At 32.9% G+C, this 15846-nt stretch overlaps 1 protein-coding gene and 1 long non-coding RNA gene across 3 annotated transcripts; both read left to right on the top strand.

Moving 5' to 3' along the window:
• The first annotated feature begins 1526 nt into the window (after positions 1–1526).
• On the top strand, positions 1527–9566 carry LOC111895725 (uncharacterized). Of its 2 annotated transcripts, XM_023891798.3 has the most exons (15): positions 1527–1925; positions 2108–2510; positions 2586–2763; positions 2852–2991; positions 3073–3847; positions 3942–4042; positions 4138–4282; positions 4933–5001; positions 5143–5188; positions 6111–6586; positions 7541–7620; positions 8029–8164; positions 8277–8454; positions 9096–9178; positions 9276–9566. In XM_023891798.3, the coding sequence occupies exons 1-15, from the start codon at positions 1835–1837 to the stop codon at positions 9396–9398; spliced, it is 3024 nt and encodes a 1007-aa protein (XP_023747566.1). In that variant the 5' UTR covers positions 1527–1834; the 3' UTR covers positions 9399–9566. The 2 variants fall into 2 exon arrangements, with proteins under 2 accessions (XP_023747566.1, XP_023747567.1); XM_023891799.3 differs by lacking the exon at positions 1527–1925 and having other exon boundaries at positions 2381–2510; positions 2594–2763.
• Positions 9567–14464: 4898 nt separating this feature from the next.
• LOC111895588 (uncharacterized) lies at positions 14465–15564 on the top strand. The gene is made up of 2 exons (XR_002851636.3): positions 14465–15071; positions 15159–15564. It is a non-coding gene; the product is annotated as an uncharacterized LOC111895588 (long non-coding RNA).
• The last annotated feature ends 282 nt before the right edge of the window (positions 15565–15846 follow it).

Below are 15846 nucleotides of genomic sequence, written 5' to 3'. Positions count from 1 at the left end.
GTAATTAAAATTATACTATTAATGCAATGTATGATGTTGTTGCTTGTTTACTACTTTACATTGTTGTGGTACATTACATGACGTCCTCCATCCCAGAACGTTTCCGCCGTTCTCGGTTTTGGGGTGTGACATTAAATCACATACAAGAGTATGAATTTAAACAATAATTGGCACTTCAACACAAGGTTAAGAACAAATTATGAATGTAATAAATCATGTTGTACACCAACCCAAAAAGTAGGACGCCAAATGCCACATGTAGCAAAAAATTTGCACGAAGACAAAATTCGAAAATCCTTAGGTCTAAAGAAACAAACAAGGAAAGAAGGAGAATTCAATGAAAATTTAGAAACACCATGGAAACTAGTAGAAAGCCCAACCAAAGGATATTTACTATGAGTAAAAGATATGTTGCAAGTAATCGATGATTTAAGGTAGAAGGTAAACATTAAAATAGACGAAAGACAAAGGAAAGCTAGTAAACAAACAGAATAACAAAACACCTAATGATGACTCAGTCAAAATCAATGAGCAAATAGCCAACCTGAAGCTAGCACTACTAAAATATAGACCTTTAATGACACACAAACCATGAGACGTACTAGTTTTATGATACGTAAAAGTGTGTGTCCTAAAAATAATATTAGCTCTCCCAAAATATGAAGGATTTAGGACAAATATTTTTGGGTGTCCTAAAATTAGTGTCATAACATAAAAAAATAAAAACAAGGAAAGCGCCTATCATAAAACGCGTGTCATGTAAACATGTCATTTTATATTTTTTTTACGAACGCGCGTCCATTCCTATGATCATCACAAAATCACAACCAACAACCAAGATTTTTTCTTCACAATTCATTCTGCACGATCGTGGACGAGCATTTCACTCTTGATTTCCCTAAATCTTTCTCCTTTTCCACTTCAACCTTGTAAGAATCGATGGAAAGATTGCTTAATGTGCTTTGTATATATATCTATAGAATGTGATTGCATAAAGTCAAATAAATGGTCTAGGACACTAATATCATTATAAACTTAGATGTTTCTTAAGTGAATAAACTAAGATTATTATGATAAGGACAAGCAAAGAGCCTTTTGATAGGGAATAAGATTACTCCATGTCAAGTGTTTAGTTCATATATTATATTATATTTACATATTATCTTGAAAAAATATTTTAAACTTGAAGTATGTTAGACAATTTTATATTTTATAAATTTTGAAATTCGATTTTTGTCTAAAATGTAAAATCTCTATATCTCACTAGACTTTATGTTTTACATACTTCTTTTTTAAATGACATGTACCTAAGTTGGTGAAATGAATAAATTTGTAATTTATCATATATTTAAAAGATTATTAAAACTAAATTTCAGCTTAATTTTTTCAAGTAATTCATTTAAAATCCAAAACCAATAAATTACAAAATATCTATAAAAATTCTAAAACATTTCAAAACAATCTGCAAACCGTTTACTTTTTTTTTACTTAAAAACATAAAGAAAATAATTCCATTATTTTTATTTGTCTTTTTCCACGATGGATATTGTGAGTGGCCACGTGGATCTGTCAATAACTGTATCCCGGTCTCCCTCTTCCACGGCGGATGAAACCAAACGGCTACAGCAACGTCGCCACAAGAAATCCCACAAACTCTCGTTTTCATGATCCCAAAATTTTGGATTACGAATTCGATGAGATCATGCCCCCCAATCGAATCATTTTCGCTTCAGCCTCATTACAATTCAGATTCATCACAATCTACTATTTGTTTCATAACGATTAACGAACCATGTTCTCAATCAAGCATTAGGGTTTAATACAATCCAACATTATGGAAACATTACAGGATCTGATCGAAGAAGCAAAGCTTCGTACTGTATGGTGGGCTATTTGTATTTTCGCTGTCACGTACTTTTTAACCCGTAAGTTTCTTCGTTTTTTTTTCGATCATGTAAAAATTTCCTGTTTTGTTGATTTTATTTCAAATTAGGATGTGTTATTGTATGAATTTGTGATAATTCAGCGTTAGCGAACGTATTGCGTCAATTGTTAAGCGAGAAAACTGCATCTGAACGCTGATTAATGAATGGTTTAATTGTTACAGACACCAGTAAATCGATGTGGATGAATGTTCCTATAGCAATTCTTCTGGTATCAGGCGTTCACATTTTAATAACCGAAGTGGATTTCCATTGGAAGATCAGGAAATCACGGCGACATTCATATCTAGCACACTTGGAGAAAAAACAATTGTCTGTGAATGATTCTCGTCTCAACACCTTGCCTCCTCCACCTAAATGGAAACGGAAGATTGATTCTCCAGTAGTTGAGGCTGCCATGGAAGATTTTACTAACAAGATTTTACAAGAATTTGTGGTTGATCTCTGGTATTCAGATATAACACCTGACAAGGAAGCTCCACAGCTCATACATGCTATTATCATGGATATTCTTGCTGAAATTTCCATGAGAGTCAAAGACATAAACCTTGTTGACATGCTAACAAGGTTTGTACTTCTAGAATCCTTTCTTAGTCGGCAATTTGAAACTTGAATCAATTGGGAATATTCTGATTGTTTCAGGGATGTAGTTGACCTAATAGGGGATCACCTAGAGCTTTTCAGGAAAAACCAAGCTTCTATTGGGAGGGAGGTTATGGTGACACTATCTTCTGAAGAAAGAGATGAAAGGTTGAAACACCATCTCATGGCTTCAAAGGAGCTTCATCCAGCTTTGATATCTCCCGAGAGTGAGTACAAGGTGTGAGATGAGAGTTCTGATGTAAGATTATCACTATCTTAATTCATGTTTTGTGAATGCTTTCTGATCTATGATTCTTATCTTGTAGTTTCTTAAGCGGATTATGGGAGCACTTTTGGCTGCAGTTCTTAGACCAAGAGAAGCTCAATGCCCTTTAGTTCGATGCATTACACGAGAGCTTTTAACATGCTTAGTAATGGAACCTGTAATGAGATTCGCAAGCCCTGGGTGAGTTTTCAAGAATCCTACTCTTTCTAATTTCTATTTCACCACACTTTCAACTTTTGATTTATACACTTTTTACAACAGGCGTATCAATGAGTTGATTGAGGGTATTTTTCTTGCTACAAATAAGGGAGAGAAAGAAACAGCTGATGATCAATCTAATGTCACTGTTCAACCCCAGAATCAACCTTCTGTTACAAACAATGAAAAAGGTCCAGAGTCAAACATTGGGTCTTCTTCTATTCAAAAGTTAGAGAAAACACCATCTACTTCTAACATCCAAAAGGAATCTTCTACAACTGTAAACCCATCTGCCACCATGACTAGTGGGCCCATCCAAGATGAATCAATTCCTACACGGACTTCTGATTGGGCCCGTGTTCTTGAAGCAGCAACCCAAAGAAGGACAGAAGTTCTTCAACCAGAGAATCTTGAAAACATGTGGACTAAAGGAAGAAACTATATGAAGAAATCTCAAAAGAATTCTGCTTCAGGTATCATAAAAGGTGGAATCAATGAGAGTTCTAATCTTGATACAGGATTTGATCAACAAAGAGACCAAATTCTTGATGGTGGACAAAACAAGACACCAACTCGGTTATCTTTAGTTGATGACAATTTGAATTTTGATTTTGGAAGTGATGGGAAGTTGAAGAGATTAAATAGTGCATCTGAGTCAAACATTCAAACTTTGAGTGAAACTGCATCTCCAATTCAAGTTGGAGGATCTGGAACTATTATCCCAGAGTTCTATAGTGTGAATCCTGGAAGAGATAATGATGCACAAAGTGTTAATAATATTGCTTCTGATAATAAACTGATAAGAACTGAAGGGTATGTTCCAAAGCTTAGGTGTCGGGTAAGATTATTCTCCTTTATTCTTAATTTCTTATTTCTTATTTTATATTTTATAAAACCCTTTATTTTATAACAAAATTCATTTCATTGTACAGGTTTTAGGAGCATTCTTTGAGAATATTGACTCAAAATCCTTTGCAGTCTATTCAATTGCAGTGACAGATGCTGATAACAAAACTTGGTTTGTGAAAAGAAGGTGTTATTACTAATCTCTTTAACTACCCTTTAAATTTCCTACTTATTGTATCAAATATTTGTATTTAGTATTTTTTTTTTCCATTTTATCAACAGATACAGGAATTTTGAAAGATTACACAGACATCTTAAGGACATTCCCAATTATACATTACATTTGCCTCCTAAAAGAATATTCTCATCTAGCACAGAAGATGCATTTGTTCACCAACGATGTATACAGCTTGATAAATATCTCAAAGTATGAATTTATATCGAAAAAATCATTATATTTTGACCAATTTTGCTGTTTTAACCACTTATACTTTATATATTTTGGGTTAATCTCATAAATGACCTTATATTTTGTGTTTTTTTTTCTGGATTAAACCTCAAATTTATTTTTTGCCTGAAAAAGACCTTGTATTTTTTTCATTTTTCCGAGTTGGCCCTTTTAGTCATTTTTTGCCAAAAAAATTGTAAAATTTGAGGGTTTTTCTAGAAAAACCAAAAAAGTTGAGGGTTTATTTGGAAGCATTTAGAAGGCCGAGGGTTTTTTTCGGAAAAAAATACAAAGTTGAGGGCTTTTACGGAAAAAAATGCAAGGTCTTTTTTAGGCGAAAAATAAATTTGAGGTTTAATCCAGAAAAAACATAAAATATAAGGTCTTTGTTAAGACTAACTCTTATATTTTTCCTGTCAAACCATAAAAGTTACAAACATTTTTCCAATTTAACCATTTTGACATGTTATATCAAATTGGTTAATTTGGAAAATTACCTGTGAAAAAGGTTCATTTTGAAAAAAATCTGAAACTTTTATGCATTGATTGAAAAAAATAATAATAAAGTATTAGTTATAAACCATGATATGTCAATTTTATATATATGAAAAAAAATTGTTGTTTTGAAGGAACTTTTGTCTATTGCTAATATCGCTGAGCAACATGAAGTATGGGACTTCTTGAGCATGTCTTCAAAGGTCTCTCTCTCTCTCTCTCTCTCTCTCTCTCTCTCTCTCTCTCTCTCTCTCTCTCTCTCTCTCTCTCTCTTTGTTTATAAATTTACTTTTTTATAATATTCAAAATTAGTAATTTTAAAGTATATTATTAACACACCACAGAGTTACTCTTTTGGAAGGTCATCGTCGGCAGTGAGAGCCTTAGCAGGTAATTTCAAACAATTCATTCAGTCCAAAAAAAAAAAAACAAGAAACACTAATTTCAAATTAATTTTTAGAGTTAATCTCATCAAAAGACCTTATATTTTGTGTTTTTTTTTTCGGGATTAAACCTCATCTTTATTTTTTTCATGAAAAAAACCTTATATTTTTTTCGAAAACTTTGTCTTTTTTCCGAAAAAAAATAAATAAAACCCTTAACCTTCTAAATGTTTCCAAATAAATCCTTAACTTTTTTAGTTTTTCCTAAAAAAAAACCCTCATATTTTATAACTTTTTTAGAGTTAATCTAAAAAAAGACCTTATATTTTGTGTTTTTCCGGATTAAACCTCAAATTTATTTTTTGCCTGAAAAAAACCTTGTATTTTTCATTTTTTCCTCTCTGTGACTTATAGTCATTTTTTCCAAAAAAGTTGTAATATGTGAGGGTTTTTTCGAGAAAAACTAAAAAAGTTGAGGGTTTATTTGGAAACATTTAATAGGTTGAGGGTGTTTTTCAGAAAAAAAAAATAGACAAAGTTGAAGGTTTTTTCGGAAAAAATTAAAAAATACAAGGTCTTTTTCAGAAAAAAAAAATAAAGTTGAGGTTTAATCCGGAAAAAACACAAAATATAAGGTCTTTGATGAGATTAACTCTATTTTTTGTTACATCATAATACTCTAGTTTCTTTGCACACCCTTTTGATTCTATTACAAAAAAAGTAATAACAAACTTGATAATTTAAAGTGTTTATATAAAGAAATTTTTCAAAATCATCAATATACTACATGTGGACAATGACATGGCATAAAAACTTGTTTGCTTCCGCCATGTCATCATAATTCAAACCAAGAGTTTATTATTCATTCATATTCATATAATAGGTCAACTTTCAAACTACTTGACTATTATTTTTTTGGTCAACAACAGTCAACGTGGATGATGCTGTGGATGACATTGTACGCCAATTCAAAGGTGGAATAATGAGAAAATCCGTGGGCCCAGGTGGGTCCCCTTCCGAATTTTCTTCATCTTCTTCTTCAGCTGCAAACAGAAACATGACATGGGAAACAAATGAAGCAAATGATTCACCATTAAAGCAACCTATTTTTGATATGGGAAACAATAACATTGTTTCTGATTATGAAGAAGGTGAAAAAGATAACAAGACAATTGTTAACAATGAGGAAATGGAATCAATGGGACAAGTTTACGGGGGCTATTTGGACAATGAGGTGAATTTTAAAGCAGGACTTTCACCAAAAATTGTTAATAAAAATGATGAACAGAATAAAAATTTGGTTTTGGAAAAGAAAAATAGTTCAGAGGTCAGATCTGAAGTGTTGACCATGGCTGCAAATTTTCCTTCAACTTCTAAAGAAGATCCACTTGGTATGCCAGCAGAGGTAAATATACATATATTCTAAACTTTTTATATTTATTGATTTATCTCTATAATATAAATTAATCTTAGCTTTAACTAGTAAGTTGCTATCGGAACCAAACTTGGGTAACTACGAAAGTATAGGGACCAAACTTGCAAATATAAAAAAGTCTTGTGGCCAAAGTGTGAAACCAAAAAAGTGTAGGGACAAAACATGGCAATATATTGCCAGGGGAGGGGGTAATCTGCAAATTTTCTATTAAGTAGGGACTATTTTTGGAATGTTATTAAATCATAATCTGCAAATTTTATAAACATATAGACCTTTTCTGCCAAAAAAAAAAAAAAAAAAAAAAAATCAGCACAGCTACCTATTGTAATTTATTTTCTACACAGACACCAAATCTGCAAACATACAAAAGTCTTAAGTATTAAACACATGGACTATTTCTGTAAAAACAATATGCATAGGGACCTTTATCTGTAAATTACAGGGACTGGTTTTGTAATTTATTTTATACATAAAGACCGAAACTGCTAAAATATTAAATTACTATGGCCAAAACATGAAACTGAAAAATATATACCAAATTTGGTCATTGAACCTTGAATGTTATATATTTTTTATGTAATGTTCGTTACTTGGTGTTTGTTTTTATAAATTATCTTGTATAATGTTATGTATATTTAGTTTATTATATGTAAAACAGTAAATTTGGTGTTAATTTTTATTATTAGTAATGATAATTAAGTCGAGCATCATTACATACGGATAATTTACTTTTGTTGTAAGAAAAATTAAATATCTAATGTTGTAAATGTCTAATAACATAATTTATTTATTGCAATAAAAAAATGTGATTCAAATTTGCGAAAAACCCTAATAAATATAAAGTTTTATTATGAAACCCTTTTGTGATTTTTGTCTGAAGCCATTATTTTGTTTTTCACTTTTATATATATATTTTTTTTACAGTGGTCCCCACCTAATGTAAGTGTTCCTTTGCTAAATTTGGTAGACAAGATATTTCAACTCAACAGAAGAGGCTGGTTGAGGTTAGTTATTTTCTTCTCTTTTTTTTTTGGAAAAAAATAAATAAATAAATAAATCTGTTGATTTAATATTTTCAACAAGAAACCAAAGAATTACAAAGTGATGGTCCATGATATCATTGATAGATTCAACAAGAACCAATGGATTACATAATGACTGTTTTACCCTTTGCACACACTCCGACAATCATATATGGTTGTTTGTTGGAGTGTAAGGGTAAAACGGTCAATTCATAAATCTTGGAAAATCATATTTGCTTAAGTATCTTCAACAAGAACCAATGGATTACATAACGACTATTTTACCATTTACACACACTCCGACAATCATATATGGTTGTGTGTAGGAGTGTAAGGGTAAAATGGTCATTTAGTTATAAAAGCTTGTAAAATCATATTTTGTTTACACAGACGTCAGGTTTTTTGGATGTCAAAGCAAATATTACAACTGATGATGGAAGATGCTATTGATGATTGGCTGTTGAGACAAATTCAATTGCTTAGGAGAGATGACATTGTTGCTCAAGGCATCCGTTGGATCCAAGATGTAAGTTTTAATGATTTTGATCATTCATATTTATATTTATATATTTACTTTAAAAATAAAAAATTTAAAAAAAAAAAAAAAAAAAAAAAACTAAAATGTCAAATATGTTAAGATTCTATGGCCCGAAGGCACGTTTTTTCTTAAAGTCAAGTCAAGTCAAACGGATTCTTCTCAAACAAATGAAGGAGCTGCCCGAGCACCTTCGGGCAGCAAGGCTAATAAACAAGGGTCGTTTGAGGAGCAACTTGAGGCTGCCCGAAGAGCTAGTGATATAAAAAAGATGATATTTAGTGAGTATTTATTTATTTCTATTTTTTTTCCTTTTGTTTTCATTTGTTAAAAAAGACAAAATTGCAAAAATGGTCCCTAAGGTTTGTTATTTTCTGTGACTAAGGTTCAAACCTTTGGAAAATTACAGATATGGTCCTTTTCAGCTAGTTTTATCATGAATTTGGTCCCTAAAAAACTTGAAATGTTTTATTTACCTTTTTAGTTTCTTTTTCCCTTTATTTCTATTTTTTTATTAACAAAAAATGGTAAAAACAATTAAAAATAAAGGGAAAAAGAAACTAAAAGGGTAAAATAGACATTTCAAGTTTTTCAAGGACCAAATTTACTATAAAACTAGCTGAAAATAACCATAACTGTAATTTTTCAAACATTTGGACTTTAGTCACAGAAAATGACAAATCACATGGATTATTTTTGTAATTTTGTCAAAAAAAAATTATATTTTAGGCAATCAAATTATATAAGTTTCATATATTTTTCCAAATTAACAAATTTGACATGTTATATCCGGTCAAATTGGTTAATTTGAATATATATATATATATATATATATATATATATATATATATATATATATATATATATATATATATATATATATATATATTAGAAAATATAATAATCTTCTTTTTTTTTTCAGAGGGTGCGCCTACTACATTGGTGAGCTTGATTGGACGTAAGCAATACAAGCGATGTGCTAAAGATGTGTATTATTTTCTCCAGGTAATTAATTAAATAAACACTAATCTTTTTCATTATTAAATGTTTAAAAAAAAAACGAAGAGTGTAAAGAATTTTTTTATTATTATTAAAAATGCAGTCTGCTGTATGTTTGAAGCAACTGGCGTATGGTTTACTTGAACTTGTACTTATAACGGTTTTTCCAGAGCTTCAAGAGATTATATCAAATGTTCATGAGAAGCAAAAAGGGCAAGGAGTGTAGTAGATTTTAATGCAAAGTTTTGATAATGTTTATTGTTTAGAAATTGACATTTAATTGTACAAAAAAAAAAAAAAAGTGTAGTTAGAATTTGTATAGACGTTTCACAATTCAATTCACACGCATTCACCTCCTTTCTTATAATCTTACATCAAACTCTTTACATCCTCATCATCTTTTCCAAAGTTCTTAATAAGTATATGTGTCATCTCGTGATATGGATAGGTGTAAGAATGGTTTGTTGAAGTTGATTAGTAGGATGGGTGACATGGAAGTTAATCAATGAATCTTCGTGTCCTTAAAAATTTGTGTAGGAAGTAGTATGAAAAGGTGTTGGACTTTTCTCCACAACATCTTGATGCGCATAAACATTTATCTTCTTGGGCTAAAATGGGAGATGGTGGTATGAATGACAGATTCATCACGTTCGAGAATAAACATGGAATTCGGATTTTAGGTTAAAATAAGACTTTATAGTGTGACATTTTGAAAGAAATTAACACTATTGATAAGAGGATGGATTATGAGAATGCTTTTGAGCTTTGAGATTGAGACATGTCTTAATCTCCTTAAAAATCTTGATGACATGGAACATGTAGAGGCTGGCGATATGTCTCAAAAGGCAAAGATAAAATGTTGATTAAATGTGTGATGTTGGATGGATATTGAATCATGGATGAACAAACCCTAAATGGTATTATACAACCCTAAACAGTCAAGAGAAAATACATGTGTTTATGGAGTGATGATGTGTGTGTCTGATGAGTAAATGAATTAGCGAAATACACACATACACACTTCTATTTATTGAATAAGTTAAAGATGGATTGAATAGTGGGTAAAACCCATAACACATCCGAACAGATGCCGAACCGAGATGGGTCTACGGGCCTTTATCAACTCCAACTTCTTAATAAACGTGCTGCAGTCCTCCTATTTAGCTTTATGGCAGTTTCTACCCTCTCAACAACAAATAATTTCCCTACATCTCCACTTTACACCCTGCACTTAAACATACTAAGTTAGTTACCTATTATTGTTCTTGAAAAATATTAGCAAGGTAGTAAATAGCTTCTCAACCCCCCCTCTTCAAGAATAACATTGAGTTAAATATAAAAAAGTTAATCGTCTTCTGAAAAAGGATCTATAAGACAAAGTTCAGAACATAAAAACTTGTGTTGATTTGAAGTCAAATGCTTTGTAAAAATATCAACCAAAAATAATTTTAACAAATTTCAAAATTCCTTTTGACCACCTTTTATCTTATAAAATGGACATCAACTTCAAAATGATTTTTTTTGTGAAAAAATAGGATTTAATGCATGTTTTATAGTTGAATCATTATTACTGAAAACATTTAGATTAATTAAATTTTCAATTACAAAATTGTAAACTTGGTCCCTATGGTTTGTGAAATTGGAACTTTAGTCCAAAATGTTTTAGAGTTGCACCACTGGTCCAAAAGATTTCATTTGTTGTGACTTTGGTCTAATTTGTTTTGAATTTTGTTTTTTAAATGACAATTTTGCATTTTGTATTTTTTTCAATATTTTTACTATAGAAATAAAAAATACCCACCCTTCTCTCTCTCTCTCTCTCTCTATATATATATATATATATATATATATATATATATATATACACACACACACACACACACACCAAGAACAAATTCAAAACACTTTAACATTTAAAACACATACACATTCATGTACACTCATGAACACGTATACATATTTATGAACAACACTTGTCACCATTATCCACCACCACCACATGTCGGTCACCAGACTTTGTCACCACCACCACCCTTGACTACTAGTCTCTGCTACCACCACCACGATCGACACCAATCTCTGCTGAAAAAATAAGAATGTCGCCACCACCACCCGTCGGAATATCAGAACCTCATATGTTCATCGTCGGAATATCCTAACGTCACCACCATCACCGTCTCTCTTTCTCTCTGCCAATGCTGACACCGTATTTCTCCTTCTCTGGCGACACCGTCTCTCTCCTTCTCCCTAGCATCGGCGCCCTTCTAATTTTACGACACCCTAGCGTCGCCACCCTTCTCATCCAGAACTAGGATTTTCATCTTCAAGATTTGATGAGTATCAAGGGTTTTCATTAGCCACTATCATGGTTTCCATATGTAGCCTCACTTCTCATCTGGATCGGTTTACATATACCGACAATTGCACACGTCGTCGGATGAGCATTGTCGCCCCTTTTCAAAGATCTCACATCGACACCAGATGTAACATTCATAAAATTCTTGAAAATTTTAAACTTTTTAATCAAACCCAAAACCATCATTGTTTAAAAATTGTTTTCAAATAAGTTTAACATCAGAGAAATCCTAAAGTCGTAAAACAAAAAAAGCATGAGGAGGTGCACGATCACACCTTCACCTTTCCGCAATCCTCTTAAGTACCTGAAACATAACCCAAAACTTTAAACCCAGAGCTTAGTGAGTTTCCCCAAAATATCACCACAACACATAATCATAGATATCACAACAAGAACATGTATACAAAACCTTCAGCATGTATGGACCGTCGTACCGGGCCTTCAACCTGTCTTGACCGTTCTCCGGGCCTTCGGCCTGACTGGTCTACCTCACAGGCCTCCAGTCTATCCGGGCCGCCATGGGTCTATTGGCCTTCAGCACAAAGCATGACCGCCTCAACCCAACCACACATACATGTCAACATACACACAACTCATAAACATATAACTAATCAACAGACAAACAGACAAATCTTACAGATCAATAAGCATAGCATTATCCTATCTACCGAGATATAGATCTAACAGATCACCATAATACTCAATCATACATTAAACAGGATAATCAATCCAAAAGGGTCGGCCTTGGTGCCTTCGACCCAACAAGTATAATGAGGAACACTCACCTCACACTGACGAATCAAACAGAAAGCCTCCGACTGCTGGCTCACAGAAAATCCCGAACTATCACAATAAACAAACATCCAATTAACAATTGGAATACCATTCTTGACTAAGGATCCATAATTAGGGTAAATGTCCATTTTACCCTTTCCCTAACTGGGTTAAGGCCCAAGTCCAAATCTTTGATCCAAAAGGCCCAAATTACCTCAAGGCCCATGATTGGCCCAATTTTACAAATTGGGCCCAAACCCCTTATTGGGCCTTATCCAAAGGTCTGATCCTCTAATTAGCCCAAAACACACTTATCCAGATAGTCCATTAGGGCCCAAGTATCAAAGCCCAACAGATGGCCCAATACCTGAAGCCCAAAGTCCGAAACCTAAACAGAAGGCTTACGCGAGGCGTACTCCGCCTCACGTTGACCACCATCGAGTTGGTTGACTCAGTACGCAGGGCGTACATCTCCTTACGCGGGGCGTACCCTCGCAGGTCTTAAAATCCTTATAAGTGCTTAGTGTGATAACAAAACATACGATGGATCCTAACAATCTATAAGGTCCTTCTGCTAAGATGTACGGTCTTAGTGTGATAAAAAAAAAACATAACACATGCAGCTTAGGAAATGATCCTAACTCTTAAAGCTTTTAGAACAAGCGTAACTAATATAGAATGCCCCGTCGATATGATGGATCCTAACAATCTATCTAGGCATCCTAGTTCTAAACTCTCCATTATAAGTTTATCAAACACCTATAATTCTTTGATGTTTAGGATTAATTATTGATTGAAGTCTTATGGTATTTGAGATTCATAAGACTTATCAAATTTCCAGATTTTATTATCTGTCGTGACGGAATTTGTACAGCATAACGGTTGTTTTGATAATATTTTCCAGGTTTCAACCAATGTGAAACCAACAATTTCCATAGCATTAATAAGTCACATTATTGATACGATGTGATATTTCATAATTTACGATTCTTAAATCTTGAAGTTGATCATGTAATTTTATGCGACGAACATTCATACTTTAGTAAAAACTAGTTATATTTTTTATAATTAATATAAAATATATTAATAAATTTTACATTCATTTTTACACAATCTTTTACAATAAAAGTTAAATTTGATAATTTTAACCAATAAGTATGTATTTTCATAAGCTTAGTTTTTCCACCACCTATGTCAATGTATTTTACTTTTACGATATAAATATGTAGAATAATATTTTTGATTACATGATGAGCATATTATCTTTTAGCAATCTACTTTAACTTTTATAGTTTATTAATGATGTATCACATTTTAGATTGTTATTTAATAAGTTTTTAACCAATAATAAGTATGATGCTATTATGTGTATAAAACATGACAATCATCAAAACTTTAATAGACACGCATGTATTCTCCCCCAAATATTAAAGCAGTAAAAAGGGGCCATAGAAGCTCACCCTTAAAGCGTGAGTTCCAATCGTTCGAATTCGCTTTCTTTGAGAAGCTTGACGTAAGAAACCGTAAATCCATAATTTTTGAACTATGAAATACTTTCAGGACCATTTCGGAATGAATTTGAACTATCGGGGTCTAATTTGTAACTTCACTAAAGTATATGGGATTTTTGGTAATTTAATTAAATGGTTAGGACTATTTTGGTAAAAAAAATACCAAGTGAGGGTTGTTTGTGGATAAATGGAATCACTTTTTGGGGATTGGGACCTATTTTGATTAAAGAGTTTAACAAGGAGGGTAGTTTGGTCATTTTATTAATAAGATGACTTAATGCTTAAATGGTATCCCGTGTTCTAGATTTAGGGGGTGTTTGGGATTCCTTTTCAAGGGGAAAAGTCCTTTTTGTAAAATGATTTTTTGTAAAATATTTTTTTCCAGAAGATGTTTAAAAAGTGTTTAGGATTTCTTTTACTTTTCCAGACTTAAAAATTCAAAAAGATACAAAAAGTCACGGATGTTTGACTTTTGTAAATGCTAGTTTTTATGTTTTAGGAAAAGTTGGTTTTAAAAGTCATTTTCCATTTGTCAAATAATTTTTGGATTTTTCTAACTTTTTTTTGATAAAATTAAAAAAAAAGTTAAAAGTAAAAAAAGTTGATTTAAAAGGAAAAACAAAGTAAGAAGTAAGAAGGAATAAAGATGGGAAAAGACACAAAGCAGCGACTGGCGGGTGATCAGCCCATCGTGAAGAGGAGGAACTCCACTCTTCGGCGACTCCCTTAGGAGTTTCTGTCCGTCGTCTGCAGCAAGGAGGTCCGATGCCGAAGCAACCAGGCCGAAATGGGAAGGATCAATCAAGGGGCAAGGCTGATTGGCGAGACAAAAGGAAGTCGCGAGCAACAGCAGTGACGGAAACAAGGTTCAAATCAGGAAGAGAAATTGAAACAATTTTCGTTTTATTTTTTTTATCGATAGCGACAAAGGAACGTCCCTGAGGGTCGATAAGGCCGAAGAGGAGTTTGGATAAGTGGAGGTCGATTTCTGGCGATTACGGGTTCGTGAATGGAGGTTTGCTCCGGTAGTGTATCGCGAAGAAAGGTGAGGGGTCCGTCGAGTCCGACGCTCCTCTGTTGGTCGAACCTCCGTCACCGACAGTCATGGATCGAGTGGATGGGGTGTTCAGTGGTCACACAACCACAAAAAGGGTGAGGCATCTCCGGTGTTTGGCTGGACCGGAGAAAGTGAGGATTCGGAAGCAGCAACGCTCCTCAGGTCATCTTCGTGGGTACATCAAGGGCAGTTCATCGATCGGTAACAGTTCTCTTTTCTTTTCCTTTTATTTTGACTGTAAATCAATGGAGCTTAATGGTGGGTGTTTTGGTTTGATTATTTTGATAGAAATCGATGAATGGACTAGATGTTTGGGTTGTTTGATCAACGGGAAAGAAAACGAGGGAGGAAGAAAGAGGGGGCTATTTGGCTGTTGTTGCTCGGTAATCATCACCGGGGTGTATTTTGGGTGGTGCTAGACGAAGAAGGAAACGAAGGTGGCTGTCTCAGCCGGCCAAGAAGTCGCCGGCAGTTTCTTGTCCTCATCGGGAGTTCTAAAACAGAAGAGAGAAGAGAGATAAGAATGTTGAGGAAGAGAAACTAAAGAGCTGTATCATTTTTAGAGATGTGCCAAACAAAAATGAATCAAAGAAAAAATGTGAAAATCTTATTTTGTAAAAATTTTAATAGATTGATTGTGGTTGTACACAATTAGATTTCTAAGGATATTTGGAGTAAAATCAAGAGTTAGATATTTTTATGTTGTGAATCTCGATTCTGGATTCTGGTGTCATTAATTTGTTTCATGAAATTTTTCCGAAAATGTCTGCTTGATGTCTCGGTCGTTGTGATTCCGGAAATGCAAACAGAAATCAATTTCGATATACCAAACTTTGTGAATTTATATTTAAAGTTTTGTGATTAATGGGTCGGGCTCGACAAATTTTACAAATCTGATTTTAATCGAGATTAAAAATATTATAAAAATATAATAAAATAACAGACCATAGCCTAAATTCAAAAACATGCTCAAAAG

This window comes from Lactuca sativa, chromosome 7 (genome assembly GCF_002870075.4).
Source record: "Lactuca sativa cultivar Salinas chromosome 7, Lsat_Salinas_v11, whole genome shotgun sequence".
In the NCBI taxonomy this organism is placed as follows: Eukaryota; Viridiplantae; Streptophyta; class Magnoliopsida; order Asterales; family Asteraceae; genus Lactuca; species Lactuca sativa.
This window is presented reverse-complemented; position numbering and strand designations above follow the sequence as displayed.

Coding starts and splice junctions, on each gene's coding strand:
- LOC111895725 (XM_023891798.3), top strand. CDS start 1,835: ATGGAAACATTACAGGATCTGATCGAAGAAGCAAAGCTTCGTACTGTA. Junction 3,848..3,941: donor TTCCAAAGCTTAGGTGTCGG/GTAAGATTATTC, acceptor TTCATTGTACAG/GTTTTAGGAGCATTCTTTGA. Junction 9,179..9,275: donor ATGTGTATTATTTTCTCCAG/GTAATTAATTAA, acceptor TTAAAAATGCAG/TCTGCTGTATGTTTGAAGCA.